This window comes from Strix uralensis, chromosome 1 (assembly GCF_047716275.1).
Source record: "Strix uralensis isolate ZFMK-TIS-50842 chromosome 1, bStrUra1, whole genome shotgun sequence".
Lineage (NCBI taxonomy): Eukaryota > Metazoa > Chordata > Aves > Strigiformes > Strigidae > Strix > Strix uralensis.
The window spans coordinates 152,955,712-152,978,969 of NC_133972.1; the positions used below are offsets into that span (position 1 = coordinate 152,955,712).

Here is a 23,258-nt window from a genome sequence, read left to right on the forward strand (position 1 = left end):
CACTAGGAGAAGATTATAGGACAATTTAGAATCCTCAATTTCATTCTTTTAATAACCTGAGTCCCTTAAGAAAGTCCTCAGCTTTTGACGTATTACTGCTCGTATTGACTTAAAAAATGACTAACTGAATGCCTTCAAATTGATTTTGGGTGCTTGCTGTGCTAGGACTGAAAGTACTATTCTTCTTATTAAATTTTGATATGCATACAGTGTATCACAGTGAACATAATATGACTAAAATCAGATGTGTAATATGAAAACTTTTGGAGTGTCTCTGGAAATAGTTATTTGATAACAGCATTTCATGCTTAAAGAGCTATGCAAAGTCCAAAAAGAAGGAAATCTGAAGAAAGATTCAAGCTGGTGTTCCTCTCCCTTTGTACAATTAGATCTTTTATATTTCTTTGTCCATTTTTAAATCAGTGTCTGAATTTTGTCTTCAGTATGGGAGCAGGTAAAGCAGGAATTATTTTCTAATAGCAAGAAATTTTATTTTTATTTGGTTTTTGTTAATAAATACAGTCATATTTAACAAAAAATAAAGTGCACTGCAATTTTAAAACCATGCTTATATATTTATGGTGTCTATAATAAAGTACTTTTACAGAAGAATCATACTTAAAATACTGGCTAACTGGAGAGACTGGTTTCGGTTTCAAGGAAACAGATGATCAGGGAGAGTGTAAAGATATACTGTCATTCTCCAGCTGTATTCTAATTTAGATTGAACTAAATCTAAAACTAATCTAAAACTAAATTAGGTTAAACTGAAGTAACTTTCATCCAGACATTGATCTGGCTACAAACCATGCAAAAAAAAATGTCATTCCCCATACCATCCAATTTGATACAGAAGAAACAAGAGCAGCTGAGTGACATTGACATATACTGTACTCCATACTGTCTTCCTTCAACATAATGACCAGGAGGTCTGGGGTTAATTAGTTTGTAAATATATTGTGAAACCTCAGATTCTGAAATGTAAGTTTGGAAAAAAAGGGAGTCATGCACAAAATACTTCTGTGATTCCCAGGAGCATATTCATGAAAACCCTTGGATAAGTGTATTCAGGCTATTAAACAGTTCATCCTGCAGACTTTGGCTAGGATTTTCAGTACAAAGGAAGATTTATATCCAAGTTGATAATATGGTTGTCCCTCAATCTTTTCTGAAAATCCCTGCCTTCCTTCTCACTCACTACTATGTGAAAATCATTGAATAGTGGGAGTATTGCAGTTTCAAGGCTTTACCCAAGCAAGATCCTGAAAATATGGAACTCCAGAGATCCGGTTGAAACTCCTTAACCAAATGTTGAATGATTTGTGTATGCTTTTAATATGCTGGAGTAATGGCACATAAACAGTTTATCCTCTGCTTTCTGAAATGAAAGCAGCTTTTTTGTCCTGTTATTTCTTTTCTCAATGGTTCTACTTAAGGTTAAATATTTCTGCATGTATTTTATATTGTCTTCAACTGATTTGCTGAAATGATACTGCAAATGTTTAGGTAGCCCATGTTCAGTGCCCAGAAGAATAATACAGGTATAAAATTTAATTAGTTTTCATTGTTTGATCTGAGTGAAGTGAGTTTTCTTCTGCTTCTGTAAGTAACTGTAAAAACCAACCACCCTATCAAATAGAAAAAATAATAAATTTTTAAAAGTTAGATATTTGAAGTTAAAAGCAGTATTTTATACTATTGCTACCTAGAATGTTAGTTTTGTTAATGTTATATCTTCACAATTATTTTTTAATTATTTCACAAACTCAATAACCATTGAAAACATGAAGGCTTTTGTGTAAGAGAAGATAAGGGATCAGTTAGTCTTTATTCTATTCACCAGTTTAGCCATGAATTTCAGTACCATAAAAGTGAAATATATTAAGAATTATATCAGGAAAAATTAAACATAATTTGCTTGTTTTTTAATTAAAAAATATGTTTTTCTTCATACCTGAGAAAATAGGAAATGTACAAAATTATTTGGAAACATTTGGAAAGCTTCCCATTTTATTGAGAAGTGGTCATGTCATATGAATTAGACTGTTATTATTAATACATATGTTTCTTTATAACATTTCTTTATTTTAACTGCATTGTAAAGGTGGTACAATGGTGCAAGTTCATGGGCAGATCATGTAGTCAATGGTTCAGCTGAAAATTATGGGTAAGTAAAGAGTGTAGTGTTACAGATATAGCTCAAATGTATTTCTAATCTTTATAATAAGAGTTCATTTATAATTGTACCAAAGTTATTTCTAATAAGTATATTTTTCTTGATGTCTTTCCTTCTTGACTCAGGACTAAGGCACATTTATGTGCTAGTCTTTTTTCCAAGATTAAGCTGTTTTACTGAGTTACAAATAGAAAAAGAACATTAATTATGTTTGAACTATTTTTAAAACATGTTCTCACTGTTCAGGGCTGCTTTAATGAAAAAAGGCTTTTTGACTGATAATACCTGCCTACATTCATGGGGAATGTGTCTTTGAGATCTAACACTTTTTACTTTTAGAAATAATCCCAGTTCTAACTGTCTAACCTGTCTTCCTGTGTGATTGATCCATAACCCATGCAAAGTGCTGTGTACCTTACAATCTTCAGTTCTTCCCAGCTGCAGCTGGCTCCCAATGAAAGGAGCACACCAGTTTTCCTTGCTATTAGTTCTCTGACTTTACTGCTTCTCCTGCATTTTGTTCTCGCTCTTGCAATATTTTTCTTCTTTATTTTTACTCACTTGCTTTGTGAATGTGCACAGAGCTGGCTTCTTTCTGCCCTTTTGTATCTTGTAAGTAGGAGCTGGACTATGCCAGTGGCATATTTTGGCTGACTAAAACAAACAAACATATGCTGTGGGTCCAAAATGCTGATAAATCCTGAAGTTCTTAAGTGAAACTCCCGCAGAATTACTGGGAACTTTTCCTTAATGAAGACTAAAAGTTAATAAGAACTAGAAGTTATAAAACTGTGTCTCAAAAATATTTGTTGTTAAATTATACAAAATAATGCTATACATTGGTGTCTCAAATGCTATAATTTTGTGCATACAGATACTTCATAACATGTAAATTGTGCATGAATATTGAATTAATTACTTATTAGTAAATTAATTACTGACCCTACCTTAAATGTTGTGTTTCTGTTTATTCTTTTGTGGTGATACAAGTCAATATATCTGCCTGGAGAAAGTGTCATGTACCTAAAACAGGTCACTGGAGGCCTATTAGATTGTACTCAGCTGAATATAACAAACCATATAAAATGATACTATATAATGACAAGAGAAGATATATATATATAAGGGATTAGTCACAGTTCACCTGCAGTCCTATGGCTATTTAAATAAAATTGTGATTCATATTTGTCCTGTATATGTTGACTAAAACAGGAATTCTGTTTAAGGAATTCAGTGACTGAAGGATAACATAAGTGACTTTGTTGACTTGAAACTGAAAAATCTGATAAAACCCAGAATTAATCCCTCAATACTTTAATGCAAGGTTCTCTCTTTAGAGAGGATAGGTTTGTAAGGGTCTTCTGGCTCAGCATTAGTTCAGCCACAGAAACTTGAGAATTTATTCTTTTGCCTAGCTTTTTGAACCAGAGTGCCACTGTTCGTTGGCTCTTCAATTTTAAGTGTTTGAAGTATACACTTGTGCTTTTGACAAGGGCCATGCTTATTAGTTCTTCTGGGAAAGTGCACAAGCATACTGAAAATAAACAGCATTTGAAGAAGGCTGGAAAGTGCTCAGTGTAAGCAAAGCTTTTGTATTTGCTTTTGATAGTCATATTAAATAGTTCTGGTTTACTTGTCTTAGATTTAGTACTGCATAGATGTTAATGTAGGTAAATATCAGGGGAAAAATAGAGATTTGTAACTTGAAAAAGAAACTTATTTGTTAGTACTCACTGTCCCCATTTAAATTTAGCTCAAAAAATCTGTGGAAACAGAAATAAAAGATAAGAACATTTGTTGTGAACCAATATGACTTTTAGGTAGACCATAAGGCATAGAATATATTTAATAGAATGAAGACTACTGAAATGGATCAGATTCTGTTAAGATGAGTGGATTTACAGAATGCCTTTAACAGAAACAGTATGCTATTTTGTTCATTCGTAATTTAAGAGCTTAAAAGATAATAAAGTCTTATATAACTGCTTATCTTGGAATGATCTGATTGAAATCCTAGCCTCATCAAGTGACAGAACTCCTGTTGACTTCAGAGAGGTCAGAACTACGGTCTGTTGCCAAAAGTTAAGAAGACAGATAAACACATATTTGCAATATTAACCCCTGTTTGTGATAATTTACTCATTAAATGTCTGTCATATTACTGGTCTTTAAAATGTTACTGGAAAAAAAGGGACCAACTGCAGCATGCCATGTACACATATATTTAAGATCTGAGGGAAAAAATCCTACAAAACCCACCAAGAACCAAGTACTTTTCAAATTTTACATTTAGTACTACACTGTACAAGGGCGTATATAGGTACATGCTTAATTGTAAGCTTGCAACTAATTCACTTAATTAGTCTATAGTCTAAGTGCTCTGCTGAACTGCATTTGAATATTCAAGCCCTACTAGGAAATGCTTCTCTCATTGCTTCTCTCTCAGGATTTTCTATGCATTGTCTTATATACCACTTGCTCTTCAGTCACGAAATACAAGTTCATTAAAAAACCTTGAATGTTCCTGTCATTGCTCATACATTATGATACAACATTCAAGTTGAGTGGGTGAAATATGGTGTTCTGAAATGGGAAAAAATGTGTAATAAAATTATAATATAAAGTTGAAGTGCTTTGGAATAGTTATAATTTTTAAATCAAAATTGATATTGCTATCTTGGAAAGAATTGCAGCAGTATATTCAGTTATAAAATTGAGCAGGGGGATGGGGACAGGAGAGGATTTCAGCTTGCTTTGAGAATTTTGAGTTCCCAGCTTTTTGAATGCCAATCAGGTATTCAAAATCAGGCAATCAGGCCTATCAGGCAATCAGTATCATGATCTTCAATGAGTCATTTCATGAAGACAGAGCTTTGTGTTCCTGCAGTGTGATTCTTTTATATGTGTCAACTGAGAGTCTGTATTAAAGATGCTGAAAGTTGGAAGTAGTTGGCAAAATACAAGGTACTATAAAAGGCAACTGGCTATATAAATGAAAATGTATGTTACAAGTACCAGAAACAATAATGTAAAAACAATACTTATTATATTATAGCAAAAATCTGCCTAAGTCCTCACACTTTTAAGTTAGTAGTAAAGGAATACCTCCAAACATTTCATATTGTAGGCACAGAATAAAAATGTGAATAAAAGTTAATATGATAAAGTAAGTGCAAGCTAAATAAATTGGTAAGACATAAAGCAACATATATGCTGCTTGCATTCATTGGTTCACTTCTGTGTACAAAAATGGTAGCCTGCAAGGTTCATTTTTTGAGAAATTACCTTTGAGTAAAATACTGGAAACAGATTATTAAACTAGTTAAAGTTAACCAGTTAAGTGAAATTAGTATTATTATTAGCTTATTTGCTGTGTTTGCTTTCATTTGAATGCAGTTATAAAGTGTTAAGAAGCCTCTTTCTTAAAAGCATTCACCACTTCTTTTTGTTTAATGTTGAGATTTTCTATAAAGAAGTTGCTTACATGTTTTTACTATTTTCCCTTCAATGTACAAGTTGCTTTTCTATTCCTCCAAAATACACAAAATTAATTGGGTCTGATTTTACAGATAAAGAGGATATGAAATATTTCAGCACATCATTTCAGTCTTAATTGTTCCAGGATTGAGACTACTTATTGGTTTTGTTGGTATTTGATTGTAATAGCTAGCATAAACCTCTGACTGCATGCATAGAATCATAAATTAATTCGGGTTGGAAAGAATCTTGAGAAAACTGTCTGGTCTAATTTCCTACTTAAAGCAGGGCTTTGCTATTCCTCAGTAAATCTACTGATGATGAAACATATTTTCGAGAGCAAATCTTTATAGATATAGCTATATGTGCTTTCTTTAAGCATTTTTATAATTGTACCATGCCATCATGTTTTAGCATGATTAGATATGTCTACAACAGCATCACCAAAGTGACCACAATGCCATGTATAGATACCTAAGCAAGCTGTAAGCAACTGAATTTCTGTAGTTGTAAAGGTCTGCACATAGCAGTGTGGAGCACAGTGTGCCTGGGATTGCAGCTGAGTTCTCTGCTTTGTCTGCTTAGCTGAATTAGCTAGTAGAAAAGTAGTTCAGATACTGGCATGTTACAGTTTAGTCATGCCTGTGACATACCTGTAGTTTTCACATACACCACAGTGTGATGTGCATGTGAATAGATCCTGAGTGGGTGCATGTATGTGTATAGATACATATTCTACATATATATATAAAGCATAATAGAATATTACTGCAGCAAAAATTTGTTGCTTTGCTTCCTATTTTTGTTTATTTTGCAATAGTACCTAAAAGCTTTAAAAAATATTAAGTTTCTTTGTAGGTATAGATAAGTGATATGGTGAGATAGATACCCAGTTTATCTATGTATTTGGCACTGTACTGCTCCTTCCCATATTCCCATTTTCCATTACAATACTTATGACTCAAATTTAAGTTTGCTTGGTACTAGAAATCTCAGTTGTTTGTAGACATGCTTATCTATGTTATGCTAACAGAGGATCTTGTGTCTGTGACTAAACAGCAAAGTTCCTATAGCTAGTAGAAGAATAACATGTCCAAGGATTGAAATCCAGCAGCCATCCACAGACACTGACAGGTATTACCACTGTATATTAGCTGGAGTTTGAAATTTTGATAATTAGAAAATGTATCACTGTATTTTTGTTCTGTGCTCAGTGTTTCTAGAGTAAAAATGATGCACTAGGAGCTGAACTGTAGTTTACTGTAATCCTAAAGCAATTCTATTTTTATTTCTTCAGTTTTTTGTTACAAGAACAACCTAGTACTAAAATTGTGATTGGCATGATCTCATAGCTTGCTTTTTTAGTCTTGCACACAGTAAAAGAATTTAAGATGAGCTTTCAAATAAACTGCTTTCAGTTATTTTGGGGAAAAAATAACTTTTATTTGCATTGTAAGCTGTTATGATTGCTTACTGTTGAAAAATGTCCATCTTTTATAAGGCTTTCTCTATGCATAAGCTTAGATCAATGAATGTATTCATTTGTTGAAAATTCTCCTTTTTATTTGTTAAGAAAAGTAACAAATCTGAAAAATTAAAAATTAGAAATGGTTATTTTCTGCATTGGGAAAAGAGTTAGCTTTTGAAGTTTCCAGAATATGAATATAGAACAATGCAGATAAATCAGTAGTTAAATCAAAATGTTGTAGAACCTTTGGTTAGATACTGTAGTTACTAGAATTTACAGTGGTACCTAAATAGTATGGGATTCTAATTATAATTTTTGATGGGTTTGGAATATAAAATTAGATTGTGAATACTCACAGAGCTTTCCACATGGTGGCTTACAGAGAACTCAAACAGTTTCAGAGTGATAGGTGTGCTTGGTTAAGAAGCACTTTCTCCTGTACTCTTTCCTCAGTGTAGGGGAGTGTCATGCTCACAAGTCTTGTAGACTTTGACAGGGAAATAGGCCACCTACCACACATGTTTTCCTTAGCAAAGGTAGAAGGATGCTATGATAGGCAATACTGAATGGAGGAGGTCACTATTTGTCATTTTATTAACTGTATTTTTTATAATGAAAAGTCTCTTAGCAAAGATAAACAGCTCTAGTGTGCATTAAAATATTAGACTATTTTATTTCCCTCTTTAATATCAGTAATTCATATGATACGAATTATAATGAGAAAAGAGGAAGCTTTCATCTAGATAACTTGGGTGGATATGCCCTCAAGAATGTTATCTGAAAAGCTATGAACTTCTGTTTTTAATTCACTGAGGTGTTTTAAAAACTGCTCCTCCACGCTTATGGCCAGATTGTGATATTAATGTATAGCTGTATACTGTGGTAGGTGAGGAGCTTCACTGCCCAAGCAGGTTATTGAAGTGATATTTTTTCTATAAAAGGGACAGTTTGTTTCTGAAGACCTGGATTATATAACACATGTGTTTACTGTTAAAAGGACAAAAAAAATATGTAAGGACAAAGAACAGACAGTAAAACTGTCTGTTGAATTGTTCTTTATATGTGTGTGATCTAAAACCACACAGAGAAACTTTCAAGTGGAAGACTGTCAGTGTGCCTGCCCTCCATTTGCTGCTGTGGGTGCTGAGAGGTTTGCAGCGTGTAGCCTGTACCTTGAGTGAACTCAGTTTCACCTCAGGATTCAACTTTTCAAATCCTTGAGTCTACAAAACAGTGGTACCAAAGCTTCATGTAAAAGCAAAAGGTTCTCTGCCACAATCCATGTTCCCCTTCACTTCTGGGACCTCATGGTTGTTTTTCCACTTGAAGTAAATGCCAGCTGTAGATCGGGGCAAACTGAATATTTGTATCAGCTATTGAATATGAAATTTTTGAGGCCTTTATCTGTTAGCGTAGTGGTTAGCTATAGTGGCTCTGTAATGCTCTGCAGAATACAAAACCTTCCCACTAAGCCATTAGTATTAATCCTAATAGTAAAAATGCCTCACCTGCCTTTAACACAGGCAATGGATCAGATCCCTAACATACTGAAAGATATTTCTTATACTACAGCTAAAGAGAATGAGGCCTTACGAGTAACAAGTGAAAGAGGCTTAACTTCTCATGAGGTGTTTATGAGAATCATGTGATTGCTACTCACCTGTTCCTCTGTATGTCCTACTGGCTGTTGAAAGGAGAGAGAAATAGAAAATGGAATGATACCTCTCACCATATTGCCCAGCCCCTGTCGCTGTGTGCTCCAGCAGTCCCCCACTCGCTGGCAGGAGAAGGGTTGTTCTAGCTCTCTGTGTGACAGACCCAAAGAAGAAAGTCTCTGTGGGCTCACTAATTTTCTTAAATATGTGGGTAAACAAGGTAGGGGTGGGTTGTCTGGACCTTGGTCACAGTCTCTTTTGTAATTTTGTTGAATTCAGGAATATTTTTTCTTTGAATTTATTCCCAAAGTCTAAGAATTTATGCCCATGGTCATTTTTTTTAAACACCATGCAGATGGCTGACACCTTTCTCATCTTCCATAGCACTGAAAACTCTCTTAAACAGTTACCTAAACTAAGCAACATTCATATCAAAGCTAAGGTTGTGTTTCTTTGTCTATCCACAATGTAAAAGAAGCGAGACAGTGGATGTTTTTGCTGATGAAGCTTCCCATTCAGAAACAGAACTGATAGAAGAAGAAGTGAGGTAATTTTGTTGTGGTTTTGTGCCAGGCTCATTGTACTTTTCCTCCAATCTTTAGTGCCGCAGCTTATAATTACCATTATGTGTCTCACTGTGGTGTGTTTGCTTGTTAGGAGCTTGTAGATGTAGGTTCATAGTGAATGGTATTATTCTGAACCTGTCTGTGGCAATTCCTTCGTATGCTCTAGGAATCCAAGTATTACCTCATGGAAGGCCTGAAGAGACACTCATTTCAAAGAATCTTTTATCAACCCATTCAGCAGTTAGCTACCCCAGAGACAGCTATAATCTGTCTCAGTATAGTTTTTAGAAATAAAATGCTGTTAATAACATAAGACTCTTCATAATGAAGCTGTGGTATGTCTCTCTTTTTTGATACTAATTAAAATTTGGCTTCTTGTTACACTTAATCACCATCCAGTCACTCTTTGTCTCAACTGACTTCATTCTAAAATGCATGACTTCGTTCAAGGAAAAGTCTTGAAGGGTACATGTTCCCCATTTGTATTCTATAGCTGTTCAGTTACTCAAGGAGATCTGGGAAGAGTGTGAATTTAATAAGTAGCTACACCAGGGTATGGATTTTACTTTTAAAATTACCTTGATTTTATATATTTTAGGATATTGCTAGCAAATATTACTCCTTGCAAACAGACCAATTACATTGTGGAAAAAGGTGAAAGTAATGGCATGAGTAATTGCCTAAAATAGTAGAAGACCAGGCTGCTTGATCAAGAAATTCTCCTTTACTTAGTCTAATTTCTCCCTGCTGCATCTCTAATGGTAACTTTTTCCATTGTTGTTCTGGCACAGTTCTTTAGGCTGTGGGTTAGAATATTTTTTCATCTGACCACAGTCTGAGCACTGCGTATGAATTCTTCACTGTAGTCTAGCCTATATTTTAACAGACATCCTGAATCTAATAATAGTTAAAAGTGCTACATGGTAATTATAACATCTGGAATAAGAGTACTACCTCTAAATTAATGCAGTCTTTAAAAATCTAGTCATGTGAGTAAAAACGCTCGATTAAACTGCATAATTAAATGAGTCCTTAGCTTTAGTGAGACAATATTATGTCAGCTGTTCTTTTCCTCCAAGGTTGATGTATTAATTAAGAAAATAACAATATTTTTACCCAGAAATTGTCAGGAAACAGACTATTGCATGGATAGACATTATTGAGACATTGGAAACATTTCAGCCCATTTATCAAGAGTATGGAGCAAGCCAAATCATACATGTATAAAAAACCTATGTTATCAAGAAGGGAACTCAGAAGATTTATCCCCCCCCCAAAATGTACATTAAAAAATGGTTTGCTCCAAACCAGTATCATGCAGCATATTTTATAATTAATAGAAAAGTCAAAGGTCAACTGAGCTGCTTTTTGACTAACATTACAGGAATTGTGAAGCAGCAGATAGACAGCCATATCAAAGATCCAGATCAACAGAGCAACGTCCTATGCTAGAGCGGACCAACTCCCGCTCCCGATCCACAGAGCGTCCTGACTCAAACCTCATCAGGTCGATGCCTTCATTAATGACTGGAAGATCTGCCCCTCCTTCACCTGCCTTACCGAGGTGAAACAGACAAATCAGACTAATCCCCTTCTGCCCCACCAGCTCACCATTTTATTTTCCCAGTAGCTAATTGGTATCGCCTCATCCTTAGCTGATCACTAGTAGCAATAGATACTAACCCTTTCAGTGCCAACACACTATTTATATTCTACTCTGGATATAATGGTGTGGCTGCCATTGCAAATTGTTTGCTAACAGTATTTAACTACATTTGTTTGTGATTGCCCATTTATCAGGAATCCTGGATGGTTTCCCACATAAAGCACCTCATACCTATCACATTGTTCTCTTACAGTATGAGAAACTGTTTATGTTCATCAGACATCACTTATGGTACAACCATCGTAACATCAAATGAAACTATTTTTTTTTAAAAATAGTTTCTTTAAATGGTCTGTACTAACTTTGTCTATTAATTACCATTTTAACCACCATTTTCTCTGACTACATTTTACTGTGCCATAGTCTGTATTGTTCCTGTTTGAGTGCTATACTTTACTGATTGACATTTTGAAGATTATTATACCTTACTCTTATCTTAAATAAACATACTACAATAAAACCAGTACATTTTGGTCTAGTTGATGTTCAGTAAAGCCTCTCCTTATTTTAGAACTGCGGAATACATTCTTCTGTTTTCTGAAAGTTAGAGTTAGTAACATCAAATCACCAGTAAGAGTCAAATACCAGTGTCTTTTCTCAGTTTATTACTTTGTTTAGACAAATCCCTGTAATCTCATTGCCACTCAATGGTAATTTAACCAAATACAAGCTGAGTAAAGATCGCTGAATTTGACTTGTGGATAATTTTATGTGTATGTGGGTATTATATCCATATGCACATGAATGTACACAGAAAAAATTTTCTGACTTGACTGTGCAAACAAGCATCTTATGGATGTTCAGCCTTAGTTTGGCTCTTTTCTTTTTCACAGAGAGATACCTCTTTTTAATCAGGTCTTTTTCTGAAAAGAGATAATAGTTTCACTATGGGACTGCAAGGGTCCCAAGTGATCTAAAGCCTACTTAGTCATGTTATTAGTTCTTGACGGTATTTAAGGATGAGTTTGTCATTAAATGGCTATGGTTTGTTTTGATATGTGTCTCATAGGTCACATCCTCGAACTGGGTCTGTTCAGACAAGTCCATCAAGTACTCCAGTAGTAGGGCGAAGGGGCAGGCAGTTACCACAGCTCCCACCAAAGGGGACGTTGGAGAGAAGTAAGTGTATGGTTTTCACCTTAATTTTGTTGCAAAATTGCTCATGAAGGTCGATTACATTTGTTATTTTTATTTTGACATTACAGTTGAAATCTCTTGAGTTTTTGTGTACAGAATTAGGATTTGATAGTAGTATTGCATTTTGTGCTATATTTTCTTCTCTTATGTTTTAATATCTACAATACTCTCGACTGAAATGAATCACCAGCAGTACAATAATCATCAACAGTGCAATACACACGAACCAAGATGGACTAACTATTATTATGATCCTGTTCCTTTTGAACTCAGTAGGTGTTTTGTCATTGACTTCAACAGGCACAGGAAATGATCTTTTGTATGTTGTTTAGTGATAAAACTCTGGCTCTTTTGGGAGTTAGGAGCATAGCTGATCGCTTGTGGGTTCACATGGAGTGTGTTACAGATTGCTTATATAAAACCTCTGCATCTTGAAACAGGAAGAGCAAGAAGAGTGGCAATCTTTAAAATAGGAAAGGTCAGCAAGATATTTCATGGTTCATGTTTTACTGGTATTGTAATTGTCTTTAATGTCTTATAAAAGCACTGGTCAATGGAGACATTTTCCAAAATTTTTAGAAACAGAGGTATATAAACACATTTTTTGATAGCAAATACATTTTCACCTGTCTACTTCTGATAACTAGATGTGCTGTGCAAAATCAGTCTAAATGGCCATATACACTCCTTTCTTTTAATCCTTCTTAACATGTATATTGTATCTTTTATAAAACTTCTGTTGGTTTTAACCCCTGTGCTTTGGTTCCCTTTTTTTTTGTTTGTTTGTTTGTTTTGTTTTTGTTACTTTCCCTAGACAATGGAGACAAGGAGATAGAATCTTATGAAGGTCTGTACATAAAGGAGAGTTTGTTTTTCACCTGAAAGCCTTTTTGAGAGGCTATATAGGGAAAAATAAACCCAACTGCAATTGATGTTACTTGATTGCACAGACATAGTCAGAATTATTGTCATAATTGTTTAATCTTTTTTATACTCAGACCTGTGGCTCATAAATTGTACAGGGTTCTACATGAAAAAAAAAACCCAGTATAAATAATATTATCTAAATATGATCATCATTAGAAAAGTAACTAGCCATGTACCTATTTTTAAATACCAAGGATTTACACTGCAGCAAATAAAAAATATATCGGTTGACCTGCATAGGTATGTACCTTTTCAGGATTAGCACTTCAGGCACATATTTAAATTTAAGCATTTGAGGTTATTTGACATGTTTCAAGTTAGCCATGAATTTACTCAGAACAATGTTTTTATTGCAAATATGTTATAAAGTTACACAGTTGATGAATTACTAGGTAATTTTCAAATAATATAGGAACAAAAGTTAATTGAATCATGATGGTCTTTCAAAAAGTTATAATACTTTTGCTTAAAATTAATGTCCTTATATTTTATACCATTAAAACCATTTAATTTGCTTAATAGCAAGCCACAAGATATCAATTGCAGTCCTTGCTTATACCACTGAGGGTCTATATGTAGTACTGTATCTGTCTCATCAGACTTTTTAATTTAGTATTTACAATGTTTACAGTATTTATTTACATTTTGGAAGCAAAACTTCATGAAAAGAAAACTCTGTTTTCTCAGATCATCACCTTAGTATATTCATTTCTTCGTTGTCTTATGTGTTGTGAAATGCTTATATGAAATACAGTCTAGATATGCCAGGAAATAATCACATGATGTTTGCTGTCATTGCTGTATATGCTTTCATGTTTTACCACTCTTCCCTGCTGTTTGCTTAGTATATCTATTTAGACTGTGAGCTCTTTAGGGCAGTAATTTTGAAGTACTGCATATTTTTACTGTCTTTGATTAGAGAGGGTAGCAGTTTTATTTACCTCATAGGTTCTATAGAGATATTGTATATAGTAAATACAATAAAATTATTTTTTATAGGAGTGCTAGAATTGTTTGCTCTGGTAAGTACTGCTGGGACTTGAGGAACTCTGTTTTTACTTGAAGACTGAGTAATATTTTCCTGTACCTCTGTCTAACATAGTCTTTTGGAAAATCTGGGTTATAGAAAATTGCCAAATCCACAGATGCTGGAGTTTTAATATACAATCAAAGAATCATCAGTGACTCAAGACACAGTGACTAGATACATTTCATGTTGAATTTTACACGTATAAAGTTGGTAAACACTATAGTTAAAAACCTAATCCATAGATACAGCTTTCACACAGTATTCTATATACTTTTCTGTCATGAATTAATTCTAATAACAATATAGTTCTACTTCGAGGCTTTTTCTATCCTTTGTTAGGATCTCCTAATCCTTTTCTTTAAGGGGAATAATAATTTTCTTTAAAAGGAAGAATGCTCTGCAAGAACAGCAGACTGTCTAACTTTTGTCAGTGACAGAATGTAATTATGATTAATAGCAGAGTTTTACTGTGGAGAATTGAATTTTACGAAAAGTTATTTTAAGCAAATGAAGTACCAGTGACAGAAACTGAAATTCAGTAGAATCAAAAATGCTGACTATAGTAGAAGGGGTTTATGTTATTATTTGTTTAACAAATAAAGCAGTAGTTACACCTGAAAACTTTAAAGACATCTGAGGAGATTTTTATGTGTTATTATATGCCCTGGTGATAATCATAACAGCTGTCTGTTGGTGATAATCAAAACAGTTGTCTGTTGTTGGGAGGACTATATGACCATACTGGAAAATGTTATTGACACAGAGTAGTCTTTCTGTTCTTATAGAAGCATATACTTGACTTAAATGAGTGCGGGGATTTTATACTGCATGAAAACATGCTGTGAAGGTTATTAACCTTTCTGTATTTTGAAATCAAGGATTTTATTGTTGATCAGATTAAGTTAAAATCATACTGAAGAAAAGAGTTAGTGAAAGATACATTATAGACAAAAAGGAATTGGAATTCATCTCAGTTTTGTAAAAGAGAAAAACTGTTTTTAATTCCTACAGTAGTCTCATTTAGTCTGTGTATATTTGAATAATCTGTATTTGTTACAGGGTTGAAACTGCATACCATTTCTTAAAATGTAGTAGAAATGCAGGGACTCGAGTAGAAATAAGGGAGCAATTTGCAGTTGGGGAAATTTTTGTTATAGTGCAACACTCGGTATAGTGTGAAATACGGTGTGCTTATGTCTTTGTGACTAGAACTGGAAGGGAAGGAATCTATGGGAAAAAATCCCCTCTGGGTAACTGCTTTTCAGATTAGGACCTGAATTAAAGACATTGATTTGGAGTAGATTTTTTTCAGTAAACTGTGTTATGTGGTTGCATGTTTTTGCTCCAGAACAACTAGGTTTCCCCAGAATAATTTATTTCAAAATTATGAAATAGCCAGAGAAGTTTGTTTTTAAGAGATCTTGCTGTGAATAGCTAGAAAGGACCTTTCCTAGCAGTAGTGTATTGACCTATACATCTTTTTCTCAGTGTCCCACATACTCAATGGGAGAACATACAAATATCTTTAGCTATGTTGCATTTACAGTCTTTTACAGTCATGACATTTTGGATAAATCCTTAGCTTCCCACAGCTGTATTGCTGCCAATATCAGTCTAACCTGTTCAGAAGAAAGTCTGGATATCTCTGAAATGCGTGTCATTATCTTATCTAGCCAGAATATACCATATGCTTCTATGCAGTTTGGGTTTTGATTTAGACTTTGTTAGTTCAGTGTATTTTCATGTTAGATGACTGGAAAATAGTTCTGAAAAGAAGTCTGGAACTACTTAAGGTTTTACTGGATTTTCACTACTGAAATGCCAGAAGACTTTTTTTTTAGCTGAACTTTTGCTTGTATATTTTTAAAGTATGCTAAAGATAGAGATATCTTGTTTCTAATGAATACTTGTAGACAAACAATAGTATTAAATTGTATTAAATTGTATTAAATTGAACTTGTTTTTAGCAGTGAAATGGTTATGTACTCTTAAATGTTCTGTATTATTAGCACTATAGACAATAACTGAACACTGGAATATTTATAGTTCTTAAGGGTTAACAATATTTTTTTCATTTATATGTGGATATATTTCTTTGTTCTTACTCGCCTTGATAGAAGGATGAACTCAATGACTGCTTGCTGCTAATTAAAATGGAACACCATAAAGTGCTCTTGAAAGTATTCGGTATTAGCCCTTTCAGTTTGTTGTTAATTACTAATCAGAGAGAGAATATTTTTTCCTAATATAGATTTTTCCTTTTCCTCTTAAAAATAAACATAGCCCTTTCTTTCTTATTCCCTACAAAAAAAAAACCAACCAGCCAACCACCCAACCATAAAAACCAGAAAAGTATGTCAGGCCAAACAAATGTAATAAAACCTTTAAGTATAAAACTGAAATGCTCAGAAGTTTAGCAAATAGTAGAGCCCAGTGAGGATTTGCCTTTCTATTTATGCTCTATCTGCAGACTTTAATTACATGATCTCATAATAATCTTGTGTCTCATGAAAGTTATTTCAGAGGCTGTTAAAGCTGACATTAATGCTCATTCACTGTCCCCTCTTAACTTCAGGTTATTTTATTCCAGAACAAAATTATCTATGAATGGAATTAACAGGGGTGGTTGATTAGGTTTAATCAGAGATAACTATCAGCCTTAACTCCAGTTTTTGTATCTCTCAGATACAATCTCAAATCTTTAAAAAGAGATAGTGTCAATTATATTGTTGTTGTAACTAATGCAGTATGGAGTGCAAGTTACTGAGACACTGATGGCTAGGAAAACACAGATACTATTGAAAGAGAGAAAGACACACTGCTTATTTTAAGGGTTTTTTTGTCTTGTTCAGAACAAAATTTCTCTGTTAAATAAGACATAATTTTGCAAAATTGGGAGGAATTTTATTGTATGTTTTCCAGTGCCCTATCGTAGTTTGATGGGAGACAGAGAACAACTATTATAATGCAATTGCAGAGAACCTGTATGACACTCATCATAATTCTATCATACTCTGTCACCTGTGATTTCACAGGTTTTTGAAAATATATGGCATACAGGTACTTTGTTTTGTAAAAGGTGATTGATCACATGTATATAATACAGGATAGGAACTTGGACTACCTTCAGCTTGGCTAGGAACTTGGTGACTTAGTCAAACACAGCGCTCTAAAACTTGAAGGTACATATCTTTGCACCCACCCTTTTTTGTGTGGATATTTTTGTGGTACTGGCTGTATGATGTTAGACACCTTCGTGCTTGCATGGGGTAACTTGCATTATGTGTGCTCGACACAGGAAAGTAAAGGGAATAGCTTATTTAACATCAGTAACAAGGCTGCCTTATAATGCATGAATCTACTTCGGGTTTTGATTTCAACTAGGAATTGGTAAAAATATATCTCTGGGTTTTGCCTGTGGATGCTTAGTTCACCCTCCTGACAGATGGCAGAGTCCTCAGCCCTTGAAGAATATTAAAATGTTTTATTTGCATTAGTACAATTTCCATAGAAAAACTTGAACAAATGTTACCTTTAACACAAGGCTTAAGGAGCTTACTTGAAAGGTTCTGACCTTTCAAGGGAAGTAATGGTTCATAATTTTCTCTTGGACTGGCAAAAGGAGGAATTAAACACCTCTTTCTTTATGCCAGTTGAAGGTCTTACCAACTAGGTCTGAGACTACAAAGGGCATAAAGAAAAATGACTAGAGTCATACAGCTGTGCTCATAACAGCCATTTTTTATTTATGTTTCGGGGTACCGACATGCCAAAAACATTTTAGTTCAATTTTACTGGAATTGTTTTTTTAAAGTCTTTGGCACACATTCTATACATTTTTTTCTATAAGAGAAGGTTGACTGTATAGTTGGTGCCCTGCTTAATATTTTAATTGGAATTTTCAATGTCACAATTTCAATTGGAACTTAAATGTCATTATTTTATCACAGAATTTTAGAGCAGAAATCTATGTAGAGATTAGTTTCCATTGCATTGGCTTTGATTATAACCTAAATCTCTCTCCCTATTAACAATAACCTGTTAGAACAAGTGGTTTTAAAATCTTTATTACATGCTAGCTAAACCTGAAGCCAAATAATTCAATGAGCTATTTAGTTGCACATTTACTTATACAAGTAATGAGAGAACTGGAAAAAATTCTGGGAACAGAAAACACAAAATCAATAAGTAATCAAAATCTGAACCTTGTGTATAGTATATAGAATCACATCAAAACAGTGTTTACTGAATAACTGACATTTAACTTAAAGCAGGCATGTGGTACATCAGTTATTCAGCTCAACACTCTTCTGTATCATTACTGTTGTTACCCTGGTATTAGATGAGCTTTGTCACAAAAGAAAGTTATTGCTCTTTATTACTGACATAAAAGAAATATATTTGTGTTGCTATCATTAACTATATCATCACCATTGTTTCCAGCTATTTGAGTGTTCTCTAATACTTAGATATGCTCAAGGCAACTGTAGCTACTGATGGAAAAGTGTCTTTCTGACTTCTAACTACTCTGAAATCCAGGTAAAAAGCATATTATCTGGCAAACTGAGGATTTTTTTTCCAAGCTGGAAAAACATTTGCATTGTTTCTTCTGCACTTGCTAAGGTACTGAGTATGCCCACTTGCCTACGCAATTTTAAATATGCTCTTCAAGAATAGAGGCTTATACTTCTATTTCTAGAAATCTAAAGCAAAATCAAGCACAAGATGCTTTTAAACCAATTATCTACCAATATGTCTGCTTTCTCTGCTTTGGTACTTATTGTCTGCTTTCCAGTGCTTCAATAATTTAATAAAAAATTGGCAACAAGGGTTATTAAGGGGTGCATATGATCATCATTACTTGCAGAAGGATCTCATTGGAATAAACCAGAGATATTAATGAGAAATAACACAAGGATTTATTTAATCGTTGATTCACTCAAAAAATAATTTGTGCCACAGACTGAGGGTTTGTATGTTATTGTGAATGTCTTTTGGTTTATGTTTATCTTTCATTTGAACAGCTTGTAACAAAGCATGCATATTTTTGTCTTGCTTTTTTCCCCCTGTCATACCTTGCTTATATAAATGCAGCAGGAGATGAAGAAAACAAGCATACTGGAGTTCAGGAATCAGAGGTTGAGGCAGGTCTGTCTGACCACAAGTACCTATCTCCTTTAGAAACATTTTCCCTTGAGCATGTAGGGAAGCTTTACCAGCCAGCTTGTAAATAAATTAAAAGTCAAAATCCAGACAATATTTATATCATTTTATGTAAGAACAAGACAAACAAATTCGATATAGCATAGTTTATTTACCAGTTTGTGAATGCTTAAAATAGTTCAACCTGCAAAGAACCACTTAATTTTTTCACTCTTTTGTATCCCTCTTTATGAAAGTACTCTGTCACTATGATCAAGTTGCAGCCTTATCAGATCTGGGTGGACACACCTTAGATTTAATACCCTCTACTTTGCACTGATACTTTTTACAAGCAGGGAAGTAAACATTATTGTATCGTGACACTTTTTTTCCCTAGTTTGTATAGGCAGACTGATGATGCTGAACAAAAGTAGTAGGAATCTGCATTATACAGAAATATGAATATTTTGGATAATGTCACTCATCCTGCTTGGAAGACAGTTCAGTTGGTAGTAAAAGGAAGTTAGTGTGATGAGAACTGATAGATGATGTTCAACAAACAGATGCAAATATTTTTTCAACTCAAATACCATGTGATTAAAATATACAACTTTACTTTCTAATTTCAGAAAACACACACTCTACAGGTTCAAAGACCTGCAGAGATCTAAAGATTTTTTTCAACCATTATTTTTCTGCGCTTAAGTTTCTTTCTCAAAGGAAATGCCATAAAAGCATAAATGTGCATTTACATGCACTGTTTATAGGTTACGTTCTGTTATCCCTGTTAATAATTGTCTGTGACAATACATCTACGTGGTGGATGTGGAAGAGCAGCACAGATAAGCTTTTCTGGTTCCAAATATTTGGGGCTAGACCAATGCTAAACTTAGCTGCCTAAAATTAGGCACTGTAGTACATACCTCAAGGCCCATGGAATGAAGCCCAGAGAAAGATAATGCACTGAGGGTATTACTGCAGTTATGTGGAGTGAATTAAGTGCTCCAGAAGGGTGGCCCAAAAAAATGACGGGATGAACAAGAAACACACTTAGTACTAGCTGGTAGGAAAAATTACTGGCTAAACATAAGTATGCATAAAATGCCATTCTCACTTAAAAGTGTAAGTGCCTGAATCACAGTTTATTGGGAATCCCATGGCCTGGACCCTACTCCCATTGTTATTTAAAAGAAGAAAATATGGATCACTATTTTCTTCTTAAAACAAAGGAATAATTACTATGATAGGGCTCATTACTTGTTCGGAAATCTGGTTACTAGAGTAATTTCAAGATTTGCGAGCTGGAAAGCAGGATTATTTTTAATTTTTTTAAATTTAATTTTCATTTAAGCATCCTGCCCATTTTTCATTATAGTACAATTTGCATTTATCTTGCTTTTGTTATGGTTCTGTCTCTAAGTGTGTATTGTTCACTGGTGTGTACACTGTGTGCTGTTCACCTGTGTTTTGTGATAACTCCAGCATAGCGCATGGAATTATACTAACATAGTTTGCAAAATATTTGTGTGTGCTATAGTTACGTTGTTCATCATAGTAACTGTTCCAGTTGTTAATCATCATTGTCTGTTTTTAATGTTATAAAGATTATGAGGAAAAACATCAAAACCCACCTGTTAATGGGCGAAAAGGCAAGTTGATGATATTACTAGTGAATTGTGGGTGCTTGAGAAATTTTACTTATTTTTTGCTGCATGTGTGTGTGTTGTTTAGTTCTACTAGCTCAAAATTAGTAAGTTCATGTATGTTAAATTTGAATGCGTTGCTTTACTTCTTGTGCTTAAAATAATTATTTTCAACTGTGGTTTAAAATCTTTCTTGGAATCAAAAGCTGCAGATTTATTTTTGTTTTAAAGCTAACTGTATTACTGAAGATGTAGTACACCACCTAGATATGTGATCATGTTGCCTATTTAGAACTAGTGGGATAGTTTCTGTACTTTTGCTCATTTAGGAATTCCCAGTCTGCCTTGCTCTAAAAGACCAAGTACAGTTTGCAGAGATCTACAAAATTGTCTGCATTGTCCACCATGTGGGGAATAGCCCCAGTTACACTATTATGGGCTATTCCTAGCTTTCTCTTCCCTAGAATAATTTAGCAGAGGGTATACAGGTATCAGGAGAGCAGGGATTCAGTTTTGCCTGTGCTAGTTCATTGTGTTGCCGGAAAGACCACAATATTTTTAATGTGCTGCTTATTATCCAGTGTAGACAGACTGAATGAGGTGCCTTTGCAGAGAGGACTCAGTGTCAGCAGCCCAGCAGAGCGATGCACGTGGTCACCTCCCTTACTCTAGTGGCTGTTGCAGCGTAGTCCTGAGTGAGTTCAAATGCTGGGAGTTTGCTGCTGTAACTGTAATGCATGCTAATTACCAGATGATAGTTCAGTGTCATATACATTTAAGATTTAAATTCCAATCCTGGTAAAGTTGGAGGCTTTTGTCACTGACTTGACAAGGTTGACAAAACAATAATCAGTCATTAAGTCAATCTAAAAATGGTTTTGTTCTCCATTTATCTTCTACTACTTCAACAAAACCAGTATTTTATATACTTAATTATAGGGCCTGAAATATGTACTTTGCACAATAAACTAAATACTACTAACCTGTATTTAAGATAGTTTATTTTCATATACTTATTAATTTCTCTAAGGTGTCCATTTTATGTTTTAGAAGTTTCTTCTGCAGAGCTCTCTTACTCCAAAAGAATGGCCTGTGCCTAATATTCAATTTCAAATATTTATTACCAAAACCACTATCCCTTTCCATTTTTCCTTGGGTCTTTTGCATTTCTCTTTCATGTATTTTGTATGACACCTTTTGATCACTTGCATTTCTGAGAAGATGCTCCAGTTAATTCTGTCCTTTACTGTCTTAATTTAGGGTGCATAAAAGATGATATAGTTACCAAAGCAAAATTTAAAGACTTTCAGGTTATCAGTTCCCTCACTTATTAGAATAATATTACATAATTACACAACAGCTTTGTCTACCTTATGGGAATCAGGAATGCTTTCCAGTTCTCATCTCCCAGGTTGAGAAGTGTCTGGAGCCTGTTTGTACCTTGAGTCTATACCAAGACAAGACTCAAGTCACCGACTGCTCCCCTTTCTATGCACTCTGGTTTCTGCATGCATGGGAGTCCCACCACTCTAAGCTGTTTGGATGCCTGGAGGACTAGAATTGAAAGTAGGTTGTATTCCAGACTTGCTGCACAGTTTAGACACAATCTAAAGAATTTAGGTGACTGAGGTGCAAACTAGGCAGAATAAAAGGACCCCAGTCAAAGAAGTGATGACAGATGGACCTGCTTAACTGACCTGCAGAAATGGTGTATGCATACACTTTTTTGAAACACAGTCATGTGGCTGTCATGCCAGAGGGGACTCTTATCCTGCTGGCTGACCTGAACATCTTCTTCCATCTAAGACCTTTTGGGATTTCTGGAAATGGGACCTACACTTTGCCTGAACTACTAAACATGACTGCTGTGAGTCTTGTGTGTGCTCTCTATTCCCCTGGCCCACTGACTCTAGACTTTGCTAAGAGACTGTGACAACTTCTGAATTTTGCATGAAAAATGATACTGAATATGTTTCTGTGTGCTGTGAGAATACTTAACATATTCATATGTGTTATGAGTACCTACAATAATACTACATTTTAATTAAATTCTAGTTCAAGCAAAGTATGGTTTACATAAGGTTGAGACTGTGGTAGTTGTAGGCAGACAAAATGATCAAAAATAAAAAAACCTAACACAACAACACAAAACAGTGGAAGTACCCATAAGATGCAAATTCTCCAGACTGAAGTACCTGCATTCTGCTGAAATTCTTTATGATATAGGTGACTATTTTATGAATTTAAAACTACCAGGGAAATGTGACAGGTGAGAAAGAGTCTAACTACTAACTTGTCCATAAATAGCTTCAAATTTCACTTATTTATTCAAAATGTGAAGTGGCATCTTTCAAAACTACATCACGGTATA

The 23,258-nt window shown here is 34.4% G+C and overlaps 1 protein-coding gene across 28 annotated transcripts in view; it reads left to right on the top strand.

Annotated features, from left to right (window-relative positions):
• The window catches only part of RIMS2 (regulating synaptic membrane exocytosis 2), a 500,034-nt gene that overhangs the window by 344,831 nt on the left and 131,945 nt on the right, over positions 1-23,258 (top strand). For 7 of the 28 annotated variants that reach the window (XM_074886094.1, XM_074886112.1, XM_074886130.1 and 4 more), the window contains 4 exons: positions 2,105-2,167; positions 10,727-10,906; positions 12,018-12,127; positions 12,960-12,992. In XM_074886094.1, the coding sequence (XP_074742195.1) occupies positions 2,105-2,167; positions 10,727-10,906; positions 12,018-12,127; positions 12,960-12,992 (386 nt within the window). Of the gene's footprint in view, positions 1-2,104; positions 2,168-6,620; positions 6,788-9,251; positions 9,324-10,726; positions 10,907-12,017; positions 12,128-12,959; positions 12,993-23,258 lie in introns of those variants that run through there. The other 21 variants (XM_074886191.1, XM_074886172.1, XM_074886183.1 and 18 more) reach the window with 9 other exon arrangements.